The sequence below is a fragment of the Tiliqua scincoides genome, chromosome 9 (assembly GCF_035046505.1).
Source record: "Tiliqua scincoides isolate rTilSci1 chromosome 9, rTilSci1.hap2, whole genome shotgun sequence".
NCBI lineage: Eukaryota > Metazoa > Chordata > Lepidosauria > Squamata > Scincidae > Tiliqua > Tiliqua scincoides.
The window spans coordinates 48266857-48280899 of record NC_089829.1 but is presented as its reverse complement, the minus strand read 5'-3'; the positions used below and the strand labels follow the sequence as shown (position 1 = coordinate 48280899).

Below are 14043 nucleotides of genomic sequence, written 5' to 3'. Positions count from 1 at the left end.
CATGAGGGGGACATGATTAAGACATACAAAATTATGCAGGGGATGGATAGAGTGGATAGAGAGATGTTCTTTTCCCTCTCTCACAACACCAGAACCAGGAAATATCTACTAAAATTGATTGTTGGGAGAGTGAGGACAGACAAAATATTTCTTTACCCAGCATGAATTTAGCCTGTGGAACTCCTTACTACAGAATGTGGTGATAGCATCTGGCCCAGATACCTTTAAAAGGGGGTTGGACAAATTCCAGGAGGAAAAGTTCATCACAGTTTACAAGTCATGATGTGCATATGCAACCTCTTGATTTTAGAAGTGGATCACCTCAGAATGCCAGATGCAAGGGATGGCACCAGGATGCAGGTCTCTTGTTGTCTTGTGTGCTCCCTGAGGCATTTGGTGGGCCACTGAGAGATCCAGGAAACTGGACCAGATGGGCCTATGGCTTGATTCAGCATGGCTGTTCTTATGTTCCTAAGTTTGCTAAAACCCAGACTGGTCCTTGCTACTTCACACAGCCAATTTGCTTGCAAACGTGTACGGCTGTGGTAGCATCACAGGAAAGCTTACACCAGCTTGTGATAACTTACAGAGTGCAGTGAACTGGATGGCCCCCAGTCAGGTTCTACCTGGAGAAATCTGAGAGTCTCACAAAGTTACAGTTTTTAAGTCTTTTTGGGAAAGGATGTCTCTGAATCCACCATTTTCTGGGTGACTGAACCAATGCCTAGTTCTCTGGCTGCACATGTACTGTTTGATGACTGCAGCCTCAAGATGAGACATGCAAATCTGAAGAAGATGCTAGTTGATTCCTCTCCACAGAGCTTTTGTGCCACCTCACATTGCTGCAACTACTGTACTTTTTTTTTAAGAAGTTGGAGCTGAGTTCCCACAGACAGTTGTTGCTCAAGTGCTCATGAGTAGCAACTGCCCACTTTTCCACAGTCTCTTCCTTAACCCTAACCTGCAGACTGGGGACCTGAAATCGATCCTGTCGGGCTGACAGAGGAGGTTGGAATGTGCTCCCTAGCAGAACAGCAGTCTGGTGGGGCCGCACAGGAAGCAACTGGTCCCAAAAGAAGCCACAGGCACAGCAGGCTCAGAGACGCTTGTCTTGAAAAGGAGCAGGCAGGACAGTAGTCATCGAACGGTCCGAGGTCAGGTACAGGCAAGGCAGAGTGACAGTAAGCAAGCCAAATCCAGCTGCCCTTCCCCACATCCACCGCATACAACCCACACTTAGTGACTGCAGCAGCCGCCTTATATTGCAGAGTCCACCAATCACAAACAGGATGCCCACGTTGTCTCGTGACTGCCAATCCCATGGTGCTTTGCATCACCTCTCCATAGGCTTACGTTATGCCTCTGTGGCTGCATTTTTACCCTGAGATCGCATGACTCCAATTTATGCACGCAGCTGTCTTATTATACATTAGGTTACAGTGTCAGACATCGGGTCTTCCTGCCACATCCTGGCTTTAACAATCCTGGCCTGAGTGATGTCAAAGGCCTAACAGACCCACTTCCCTCCCAGGCCCCATCTGCCCCCCCGTCCACTCCCGACTCATTAGGTAGCCAAATATTCTTACTGGAGACAGCAAAAAAGTTACCCTGAAGCCTGGCACTGGCGAGAGGCATTTTAGCACAATGGCAAGAACCTGAGCGGGACTGGGACACACCAGATGCCTCCCCTTGACTGGTGGTGCCCCAGTCCAGTGGTCCTCAACCCTTTTTGCTCCTGTAAGTTGCTGTGACCCCACAAGTTAGGCTTTGCAACCCCAGTGGGGTCATGACCCCAAGGTTGACTAACACTGCTGTAGGCAAATCTTTCTTTCTGCAACGACTGGATGCAAAACAGGACTCTGGCTGATGCTTCCTTTGCTGGAATGCAGCTTCTCTCCCCCTCGCAACCAGCTGCCACAACTATCTTGTATTGATCAACTGCGTCATTATGAAAGGTCAGTGTTTGGTGCCCCCCCCCCTTTTTGGCATCTGATTTCTCCTGGCTGGTTCACCAGAAACTGGAGGGAGGGGCTCACTATAAACAAAGATGGCAATACTGCTGTTGCATCTCCACTTTAGACCAGGGCACTATCTGGGTCCGAAACTGTCAGCTGAGGATTAGTGCCCCCAGCCTATTTCACAAACTTGGGGCCCAATGGGTGGGTTGCAACTCGATGTGTGGTGGGCCAGTGGAGAGGACGCAGAGCCAATGGAGGCCTGCAGCAGGCAGTGCAACCTGAAAGCATCCTCCAGGGACTCTAGTAAGGCTTCTGGGGGCAGATTTGACCATTGTGTTCTGACCCACGAGGTGAGTCACGGTGCTCAAAAGTTTGGGAACCACTGCCCTAACCTATCTGTCCTTAGGACAGTGGCATAGCTGGGTCAATTGACACTTGGGGCCCAGTAATTTTTGTCACCCCATATGATTTTTCACATTTTTATACCACCCTTCCTCTAAGGAACTCAGGGTGGTGTGGATGGTTCCTCCCCCTATTTTGTCCTCACAACATCCCTGTGAGGTAGGTGAGACTGAGAGATACTAATAGTCATGACATGAAATGAATAATAATAGCTAGAAAATAAATACAGTGAATATTTCCCCACAAGCAATGATGAAATTCTGCATCAAATGGTAGGTAACATGATTGTTTCATTCCTAAAAGCCATGATTTCCACAATTCTGGTCACTAGGGTGTCGTCCCCCCTGAGGATGTCTCATTGGTCCGTTTTGAGTTAAGGCAACGGTTATCTAACTTTTATCACTGGGACCGAGTTTTTAGAATGACAATCTGTCTGGGACCCACCAGAAGTGATGTCATGACTGGTGGTGACATCATCAAGCAAAATAAAATAATTAGAAATAATTAAATTTTTTTGTTTTAATTTCTCTGTAGCCTGACTACAATAACGACCCCCTCCCCCCACAAAAAAAATCAATGAGATTTTCAGCCCTACCCAGTGCCCACTTCAATTTAAGTTCTTATAATTAAACCAGATCACTATCAGGACCCATCCGGCTTTACAAGTCTACACTCTGGGGGCCTCATATTCCCCTTTGCCTGGTCTGACCACAAGCCAAGGCACGCTTGCTTACTTGCGAGGAAATGTGAATGTGTGGCTTAGTATTGCTTTCCATAGGGCTCAATACATTGTCAGCTGGAGGGAGAGATTTTTCTTCTCGGGTGCTTTTTGGGGACTACATTCATCGGATCAGGTTATTCTGGTGTGGAATTCCTCTTGGCCTGCCCTTTCTGATGAACTAAAGCAAGCTCACCTATTTGTGAGTAAACATGTGATAAGGCTCAGCTGCACTTTCCACAGGGCTCCATGCATTTTTGTTTTCTGGTTCTTTGGCCATAATTTTTGATAGAATGGAGATATTTCACTCCGGGTTTTTCATTGCATTCTGCTGTGAATTCCACATCCAATGGTACATAAGCATGATGGGGTTATTCCTAACCACTGCAATTTTGGTCATTTGTGGTGTCACCCTCCCCCCAGGCTGATACCTAGGGCAGACTGCTCCACCGCCTCTCGCTAGCTATGCCATTGCTTAGGATCAGAACATAAGAGCTCCGCTGCATCAGGCCAAAGGCCCATCTAGTCCAGCTTCCTGTATCTCACAGTGGCCCACCAAATGCTTCAGGGAGCACACAAGACAGCAGTCTTGGATATCTTCCTTGAGGGAGTGTTGAGCATTTGCCAAGAAAGTAACGGTGACCTCTGTTGTGCTGGGCAGGACACCTTGGAAGGGTGTTCGTGGGAGCAGTTTCTCAAGATCTTGTACCTTTACAAGAAATACATCTCAGATGGAATATTGGCAGAACTGGCATGGTAACTCGGTAGTACCCATGCCTGCTGGTTAAGGAAACCCATCTTATCTCAGACGTGATTGCCTTCTCCTCCTCTACTGCAAGAGAACAAGCCAGTGCAAAGCTAGGAGGTTGGCAGGAAGCAGCTACCTTCTGGCAACTCAGCTCACAAGATGGTGATGGACAGACAGACCCACAGCTGTGTGGAGAGCTTGCTTGGTGGCCCCAAACACAGAGAGGTCGTGGTAGCTATAATCTACCTCTTGTGTATGGCAATGGCATGAGGTATGTGTGGTTTCTAATGTGATTAAAGGGTGGGGAGCTTCATGGAAATGAACATGGTGCTACATTATTAGCCTGCCAACCACTGCATCTGCTAACTTGGCCTCACCTGCAAGCAAGGGGAGATGATCCAGTTGCCCATCACATATTCTTCCCACACACACCAACTATCCTGCTCTTGATGACTAGTGGGAAGAGCGGTGTGGTCAGTGAGACTGGGCCAGGGCCAGGAAGGAGACCAGTGGGGTGGACAACTGAGGCTGCCACATGTGGCTGTGTTTCATTTAGCCTCATTAGCAACCACTGTTGTGGTGCTGCAGTTTCTAGGTCTCCTCTAGCAGCACTGCAAAGCTGTACTGTGTGGATATGCCCGAGACTGAAGCTGCTTCACTGCCAAACGTGCCCTTTGTCAGGCAGAGTGTGGACTGAGTTTGGAGGGATCTGCATAGAAGCCTGGGTGGGAACTCGGCTGATGGAGTGCAGGGAGCCAGCTTGGTGACTAGGCTTTGTTCTCTCTTCTCCAGGCCGCCTGTGCTTCTTCCTGTGCTCCGTGTTGCAGATTTCATGTTGTGGGTCTGCATGATCTGCAAATGACTCATGACACAGGAGTGTCATGGCAGGAGTGACACAGGGCAGGAGTGACACAGGCAGCTGTGGACTGCTTTTATGTATAGGTGGAGCAGTGCCTGGAGCCCAGTCTGTGTGGCAAGCCATGCACCGGGGTGCGAGACGTGGAAAGGTAGCAAGGAGGAACTTGAACCCGAATTGGGCAGAACCCTCAACAGCAAAACTACATTGGGCAAGGTGGGGGAGGTTTCATTTATGAAGTTTTAGATGACTTTTCCAAAGCATTTCACAAAAAAGCAAAAGTTGCAAGAGTCCTAAGCACATTAAAATACCATTTTTGAATCTCTCTTCTCCCCCGGCTCTCAACAATTCCCTTCAAGTTGAAACTGCAACCTGGGCCTTTGGGAAGAAAGACTGTTCAATCCAGTCACTGCTGAGATAGTTTCATATTTGCCGGGAATTATTCATATATTGTTTCTTAACCAATTATTTGTTATATTTTTGTTTTGTTAAATCCTATAATTGTAGTACCTTCATCCCAATTATTTTCAGGAAGAAAAATGAAGGTACTATCGAGGCTGGACAACAAAACCCCATCTCAACAAAACCAATTAAAGAGGTAACGTAATAGGGAGCTGAGCCCAACAGCCAGTAGGTCCGGGGAGCTGTGAGTCGAAACCACTGGAATAAGTTGTGAGTGCAGCACCCAGTACTGAAGCCTGGTCTGTTAAGACTCCACTAACAACAAACCCACTCAAATGTCTTCATTAAAGTGCTTTCTTCTCCCCCCACTCACTTCTCTGAAACACAGTGTGGCTCCTTTAACAGCCCAGCTCATGTAATCCCAAACTTTTGGAGTGGATTGCTATAGTTTTAAAACAAAGTACAAAAACAGGATTTAAAAAATTTCTAATGAAATCTAAAAGGGACAGTATGTTAGAATGCCAGCCTCTGCAAGTTTGACTCTGTGCAATAAGACTGACTCCCAGGCAAATTCACTTAAGTCTGTAGCCTTGTTATATTATCTCTCAGGTGACTCGCGTGAAAGATGATGGCCATGACACGAACGTATCCCCCTAGGCACATTTCTCAGTTGGCCTCCTGTTGAGCCTGATGATTCTGTCTGGCAAAGGTTTCAAAAGGAGCACCTCGGCATGGTTGCTCATAATGTCACTGTTCTGTTCCAGAAGAAGTCCTGGAGCACTGCTCTCCCTTGACTGCGCCCTGGCCACTGGTGGCTGACGGTTAGCCTTATTAAGTGTTCACCCCTGTATCTTCTTGGTTTGGAGCACCTGCAGCCCTGACCATGCCTTGGATGATGTTGCTATGATGTAAACCCCCAAGCAGGCTGTCAAATAAATGTTTTTTAGAAGAGCAATTAAACCCAGAGAGATGCTGATCCCCACCCCCTCCTCAAAAATTAAAGAGGAAATGATTAAGTACAATGACCAGATTCTTGAATCAGAAGGTGAGAGTCTTGATGGTACGGACAAACATTTTCTTTATTTAAGCTACACATGAATTTTCCATTCGTCAGAGAAAGAAATTGGCAGTGTCTAACTAGATCACAGAAACCTCACTGATTGGTAATAGAAAGGCTTAGAAACACCTGGCGCTTTTAGAGTTGTTTTTATATATATGTATACATGTATACATACATACACGCACACGTTTAGTTTTTCATCTTTTGTTTTTTGTAAGTTTTTTCAGTTGAAATTGGTGCTACTGGCTTTCTCCAGCAAAGGTACCACAAAAGTGAAACTGTGAAGACATCTGAGATTGCTGATCAAAATAGAAATGATAAAGGGTTGCTCATGAAAACAGTGGCCTTTTAAATAATGTAAACACTACATTCAATTTTTATTGTTTTTTATTTTTATTTTTTTGCATTTTTTGTGTATTTTTAAAACTTTATCAGGTGGGTTTCTGGTTTATTTTTTCTTGTTTTTTGTCTTTTTTTCTTGTTTCTTTTTGCAGCACAAACATCCCCACATGAGGGGGGGGGACACCATTCACCAAAGAGGAAGGATCCGAAGGTGAGAGGCGGCAGGGGGTGTGTGTGGGGAGGGGGGGGAAGCAGCACAAAGAAAAGCATTCACAGGGAAGCATGGAAAACAATAAAAAATCTGAACAGAACAAACAAAAAATATCCTCCCAACCCAAACTAACCTGCATTAAAAAAATAGAAAGAAATGAGATGGAGAAACGGAGAAAGGTACAAGGGGCACCACGTGATACAGTGTCCTTTAAGCTCCAACAAGGGAATTTAGGGAATTTGGGCCTCTTGAGGCCAGTGACAGCTGTGCTTATTGTCATTGTATTTATGTAGTTTGAAATACAAATCCTCAGAACAATGAATTGTTATCAAGCGGAAAGGAGAGGGGCATCGCTCTCTGGCTGGCGGGGCCTGGCCCACTCGGAAGGCAGCTTTGCTGAATTATTGTGTGCACAAGAGGCTCTTGGGAGGAAGAACCTTCCTGGAGGCCAATCTGGAAAGGGCAACAACTCGTGCAGCAGTGACTGAAATAGAAAAATAACCCCTCACTGACCCTTAGGCTTCCCCTGCCCTGCCTCGGCAGACTGCCAGCGCTCCCCTTGGGGAGTGGGATGCAGGGCAACGGAAGAAAGTTTGCCTCTTCTCTCCCAACCCCATGGACAAAAAACAGCACCGGTAACAGGGGAGGGGGAAACTGGGAGGCAAGCCTGAAAGTCCCATTTGACTGGTGTGTCCTTGGCTGCATTCCCCGCAGGTGTCTGGGCAAAGGCAGGCCATTCTGAGAGCCAATTCCAGAGCATGATCAGAAGGGCCTTCATTCAAAGTGCCTTTCGACTCCAAACTCTGGATGGCGTTTCTGTCCTCCCAGACAAGAGTCCTCTGCAGGGGTCGAGGTGTTGCCAGCATGGTCAAAACCAGTTCAACTGCAGAAAGCCTCACTGGGAATGGGTCGTTATACTGGTGTGTGTCTGCGTCTCTGTGCTGCTGAAACTAAAGCAGGGGGTGTTGGAGTTTTATCCTGTTCTTATTTATTTATGACATGCATGGACGGGGGACTCTCTTTTATTTCCACTTAAATCTCTCTCGTGTGTGTGTTTCCCTTCTCAGTGTAACAAGAGCAGTTTGGACAGCACCCCAGGGAACCTCACAGCCATCATGCAGGACGTCGCATGTGCCGAAGGCTTTATGGGCCTTTATGCAAAGGTGCAGCTAGGATGTTACTATCAAGAAGGGGGTCAGCAGAAAGGTGAGCTGGCTAGAGAGAAACAAAGGTGGTCAGGGGTCAAGGGCTGTAGGGAGGGCAAGCCCCAAGCCACAGCCAAATAAAACTGTATTTGAATTGAGTTATAATGTTTCGGTGGGGTGTGTGTGTAAACATTCTCTTTGTCAGCTCCCTGAAAACTGACAATTCAGAGATAAGTGTCATCTCCTCCTGGCCTCAAGGAGGGTGTTTTAGGAGCGACTTTTGAGCTGCAGAGAGGAGTGGCCCCCCACTCTTTCTTGCAGTCTCCCATGCTGGCTTAAAGAGAAAATGAACACAAGCCTGCCCATTTCCAGCACATGAGCTCAGGGAGAGTTAACATTCTCAAGCCAAGGGCTCTTTAGAAAGCAAAAACATATAAATAAGGATGTGATCCTGTCATCTCGTTATGGGACAAAAAAACCCCAAAAACAGATTTCCTGCATTGTTTTCTTTCCCACAATGCCTGGGGGGGGGTGTTTACGGGTTTTTAATCACACAAGAGCTGAACGGAACTGAGAAACCCCAAAAGCTCAGCCCCTGTGGCAAAGGATGCAGTGCAGCAACAGTTTGATGAAACATTCCCACAAATGGTGGTACCTTGAGAAAACAAAAAATCTACAGGAACCAGGAAAAAAGCAGATTTTTTCCACAACCCTAAAGCACCCTGACGCACAAAGGAGTCTTAAAAAAATACTACCACTTTTTCTGTTTTCTTTCTGTGTTTTTTTTAGAAAGTTGATTCCTTTAAAACTCACATGAGATCCATGTGATTCAAATAGACGGGTAGAGCATTTAGAAAAATTCCGTGGTGGGTGGCTGGTTGATCTCTTTGCTTAGCATTTTCCAAACATGGACTTTTCAATGGAATAATTTGCTATTACAGTTACTTTAGCCAGAACGAGGGACTGAGACCTTGTCAGGGACGTGAGTTTTGTCTAGAGCTCCTTGAGATGAATGGAAGATAAAAATAAAAATAAAAACTGATGTTTGTTTTCTTTAAATATACATTATTTTTCATTATGCCTTTTTATTGACCAACTTCCATGATTATTTATTAGTGTGTGTGTGAGTGAGTGTGTGTGGGAGTGAATGTGTGTGTGAGAGAGAGACTCATATTTTGTTTTGCCTTTGTTGTTGTCATATTTTTCAAATATTTTATTTTATTTTCCTCTCGCTGTGATTGTTTCCAAATAAGTTGCTTTGCTATACAGGATGGAAAGGAAAAAGGGGAAGGGGTGTGGGGGGGTCAGTATAAGCCGCAGCCTCGGAGGTTGTTGGCAATAATGATGTCGGTGACAGCGTCGAATACCACCTGGATGTTGCCCGTGTCTGTCGCACAAGTCATGTGACAGTAAATCTCCTTGTTCGGGGAGCGATTTTTGCTTTCAAATTGTGCTTGAATATAGGCTGCAGCATCTTCATATGTATTGGGACCTGCAGGCAGAGAGAAAACAGGAAGGGGGCAGGCGGCAGGGGGAGAGGAGAGAATTTTTCCAATCAGTGACTGTTGTTTATTCTTCCCTTAAAAAAAAACAAAAAACCAAGATGGCAGACTCAGGCACCCCCAAACCCAAAGTACTGGTGGGCACTTGGGAAGTGGGTGAGCGCAGGCCCAGTGGCAAGGATGTCGGTCTGCCCTCCGCCAGTCTTCCTACAGCTCCACGGCCTCCACTGCTTCAGCTCAGCCGGGCAGCAGGCACGAAGAAGAGCGAGAGGGCACAGGCAGAGGAAGCACGAGAAACACTCTGCCCTCCCATCGCCGCTGCTCTCCACAGTTCTCGTGGGAGGCAGAAAGGAGAAGGAGTGGCAGCAGCTGGACAGGCGGTGGACATCCTTGCACAAAGCGGTGCCGCGCTGGGGATGCCGAGACTAGGCCAGTGCTTCCTAAACATTTCCGGCTGGCGGCTCCCTTGACATACTGGGCCACTGGCCGCAACTCCCCACTAGGGCTACAGTCCTACACATTGTGTAGGTGGCAGATATTTTGTGAAGAATCCACGGCTCCCTGGCTGGCTGGCTGGCAGGTCATTAGTTCCCTTAGGATATTCTGTTATGCACTTATACAAAACCAAGGTACGGAACAGCTCTATGCCTCTACTTTACAATAAAAAGACTGCAGAGGACCCCCTTTGCAACTGTTGCTTTCCAGCAACTGGTCTTCAGAGGCAGGTGGGGCTGTGCATGGCCGTCATGACCAGGGTACCTTTCTGGGCTTGAATTTTTCCAATACTCCTTTGAAGCTACAGGGGCTAGTTTGCCACCATCATCACACCTTGCAGCAGTGAATTCCACAGACCAGTGACACACCGCTAATGATGCACGTGTATACAGTGCATGTGCGATGCTGATAAAAATGCAAAGGTTTCTCAGATGTGTGCTTGGTGTAGAGACAGTGAACAGACTGGAGTCTTTCCTTTCTCTCGATACAGGGATTTGGCCTCACCACATCTCCTGCAATTAATCTGGAGCATAAATGATACAGTGTGAGAAAGAAGGATGGCTGGGCAAATCCAGTGCGGCCTGACTCAAGTCTAGTCATGAGTCATTCCCTTTAAAAAGTCAGCTGGGGGGAAAGGGCTGCTGCTGGTGTGTGCACACACGTGTGTGAGTTCTCTTTAACCACTTGCCTGCTGCTCCATCCCATCTTTAAACAGGGTGGAACATGCTGCATGCGAGTGGGTTTAGAAGTGGCAAGAGAGAGAGGCAGTTCACACACAGCAGCTGCAAGGCTTACCAGGACAGCCAAATCCTTGGCAGCTCTACTCAGAAGTAGTCCCACTGCAGCTGGATCATTCAATGGGGCTTCCTCCCCACAAGTAACAGCAGAGCTCCCAGCAGCCATGCGATTAGAAAGCACGATCACTACGAACTGCCCGCCCTGCTGCCCCACTCCTCCCCCCCCGGCTTCTCCAGCCAGTCCTAAGCCAAAACCCCCCTTGGGCTCCTCTTCCTGCCCTCCCTCATCCAAAGAAAAAAACCAGACTGGTCATGAGTCCACAGGACGCTGGGGACACATTCAGGTAGTCCTGAAGTCCCCTGCTGCAGGAGGCAACTGTAATGGAGGAGACAGGCTGTGGTGTCAGCAGTGGCCCCTTTAAGGGTCAGGCCTGGGCATCCAGCAGAGCGTGCTGCACAGCTGCAGCCACTGGAAGGCAATGGGGCCCTCAGGCATCAAAGCACCTGATGAAGGGGGAGTGTGGGGTGGGCAGGGGGAGGAAAGCCTGAGGACTGGAGAAAAGGCTATTGGAACTGATTGGTGAATGGACTCTGGAGGCTGCTGGAGCAGAAACTGCAGACCCTGAGGCTGGTGTTTGGCTGCCGGGCCTGCTGAGGACCAAAGTGCTGCTATAGTGGTGGGAGGAGCTGCTGGCAAGAGGAAGGAGGACCTCTGCAGGTTAAACAGGCGAGCTGCCCTGGTGGTGGGGTCCAGCAGTGCTGCAAGGCAGAACTAGGGTCGTTTTGGGGGAGAGAAGAGGAGCTAATTAGCTTAAGGTGGGCATAATTCTCCAGGCGGAGTTTGGACTGGGAATCTGGCAGAACAGCGTGACTTGTGTCCTTGGTGCTCTCTCCCTTTAAGGTTTGGTTTCCCCAGAGGAAAGCCAGAGGAGGCCCATTCATCACAGAGAGCAGACGAGGAAGCTACAGGCTGTCCTTCCCCAGCACCACCTACTCTGAGCAGAGGCGCAACTCACTGTCTCAGCACCGTGGGCAGTGATGTCACAGTGTCATGTGACACTGGGTCTTCAGTTTACCCCGAGTTCTAGTATTATGAGAGAGGAAGAAGACTTCTATTTCTCCCCTTTTTCCACAGTGCCATATCTGTTTGGCCCTTGCACTGCATTTTTTCTAAAAGAAAAGCCCCCAAATGTTCTACCATTCTACAAGGAAAGGCTACAACATGGGTTCTGCATACATGCTACGGTTTCAGGCCTAGTCCCAAGTATCTGCACTTAGATCTCAAGTAGCAGGCTTAGAGAAACCCTCTATCCCAGTGGTTCTCAAACGGGTGGGTCACGACCCACCAGTCCATGTATCACTTCCCCTGGCCCTTTAAGGAGCGGGGGAAGGGGAGGGAGGCAGCGATGCGATCCCCAGGATTGCGTCACTAAGGGGGGGCGCTTGTGCCTTACTTTGCATGATGCTGGGCTGCAGCAGGCTGCAGGAGGTGCAGGGAGCCCTGCGAATTGCTCCCCGACGCTTGGAACCTGCAAAAGAAGCGGGCGCAAAGCACTTCTGTTTTGCCGGAGGTGCTTAGTGCCCGCCTTTAGCTACCGTTCCAAACTTCAGGGAGCACTGTGCAGGGCTTCGCAGGGCTCCTTGCACCTCCTGCAGCCTGCTAGCATCGTGCAAAGTAAGGCACAAGCGCCCCCCCTTAGTGACGCAATCCTGGGGATCGCATTGCTGCCCTGGCCCCTCCCACGCAAGAACTTACTGGGGGAGTAAAGCTCCCTCAAAGTTTGAGAAACCCTGATCTATCCTGCATCCCACAGAATCACTGCTAGTTGGAGTGAATAACACGAAGGGTGAGATGAAATTGTCCCCTTCTCCTGCTTCACTACTCTATTTGCAGGTGGCGAAGTGGAGGGTGCATTTTCGGGGCGCAGGGGCTGTGGTTGGGAAGCAAACATTAGGGCCACAACCCTGTTCCTTCCAGCAGCTCCTGTACAGTGGCTGCTGTTTGCAACCACATTTCCCAGGGTCTTTAGCTCTTGGGAAGCTGGCCGCCACAGCACCCAAGGTGACAAGGCAAGAGACTTAAGTGAAAACTGTCCCTCTGTTGCCTCCAGGAAAATGGTCTGGGAAAGTGGAGAAGCAGGGTTCATGGGGCACGGGGTTGGAGAGGCATTCAGCACCTATTGCACATGTGGCAATGTCACAGGGCTAAGTTTCATCATTGGCCTTGGATGAAAATGAGCTTTATTGTCATTTTTCCCAATTCCAAGCTGAGGTGGGAGCTTGCCTACTGCGAGACCACATCGGGCTAGAGGGTGTGGGTCCCCTGCAGGACAGTTTCATAAGCTCACACACCATCCAACAACTGTGAATATCAATCAGTTCAAAAAGAAATTGAGAGAGGAGCAATCGGGGTGTGGAGGGACAGGTTCCTGGGGGTGGATCCACCAATCCATTTGCATGTCTGAAAACTCTACAGCAGATATGAAAAGGTCAAAGCCTTTTCCCTGGATCTATGCATTTTGTAAATACAGAACTGTTTGTTTTTTGCAACTGGACAATCCATCAAAAGCTGCATTAGATAGTTTGTTTCTGACTGACCCTCCTTCCTTCCTTCCTTCCCAGTGGCTCCAATTCTGAACATTCTCTGACACCACAGAAGATAGGGATTTTGGTTGGGGCAGATGATGGTAGGCAGTTGGCCAGCACGTCTTCTGTTCTCTGGGGGTTATACCTCTGAAGCAGTGCTGGATTCAAGATCTGGGAGCCTGATGCTGAACCACAGTCTTGGGCCTCGGCATACACCTGCCACACTCTCATCTCTGCCATGTCCACTGGTCTTAGGCTGCCTTGCCTTTGGATCCTTGAGCAATCAAGGCGGAGCCATCACATACCTGTGTATTCAGGGAAGCAGATGGTCAGAGGAGATTTCTTGATCTTCTCACCGAACAGGTCTTTCTTGTTGAGGAAGAGAATGATGGAGGTATCAATGAAGAATTTGTTGTTACAGATGGAGTCGAACAGCATTAGAGATTCATGCATACGGTTCTATGGTAGGGCACATGTCAGAAAAGGAAAAGGAAGAGACAAACAAAGAATGAAGGAGGGAGGGAGAGAGAAAGAGAAACAGCAAAGTTAGGCTTAAGGAAAGAGAACTGTTACCAAACCAGCACTCAAGAGAGGGTTAAGGAGCCACGTTTGCAAACTCAGAGCAGTTACAGATCATGAGAGTGAAGGCAAGAACACAGGCAGTTATGTCTCCATCACACTGAGCAGCCCTCTCACCTGGCACAGAACTCGGACAAGACTTTCCTGAAAAGAGTTAGGAGTTTTTTTAGTATCTGAAAGCAACAGTGGTACAAGGTGTTTATAAGGTCATAAAGTCATGAACAAGTTTTTGAGTTCACCAGCAGCATTCTTTCCAGACTGGGTGTTATGCAATGCAAAGCAAAACAAAATAAAATGATAAG

The 14043-nt window shown here is 48.1% G+C and overlaps 1 protein-coding gene across 3 annotated transcripts in view; it reads right to left on the bottom strand.

Annotated features, from left to right (window-relative positions):
* Positions 1-6145: 6145 nt before the first annotated feature.
* The window catches only part of GNAO1 (G protein subunit alpha o1), a 199857-nt gene continuing 191959 nt past the window's right edge, over positions 6146-14043 (bottom strand). For 2 of the 3 annotated variants that reach the window (XM_066636982.1, XM_066636983.1), the window contains 2 exons: positions 13468-13621; positions 6146-9334 (listed from right to left, as the gene is read on the bottom strand). In XM_066636982.1, coding sequence (XP_066493079.1) covers positions 9147-9334; positions 13468-13621 — 342 coding nt within the window. In that variant the 3' untranslated portion in view covers positions 6146-9146. Of the gene's footprint in view, positions 9335-13467; positions 13622-14043 lie in introns of those variants that run through there. The other variant, XM_066636985.1, reaches the window with a different exon arrangement.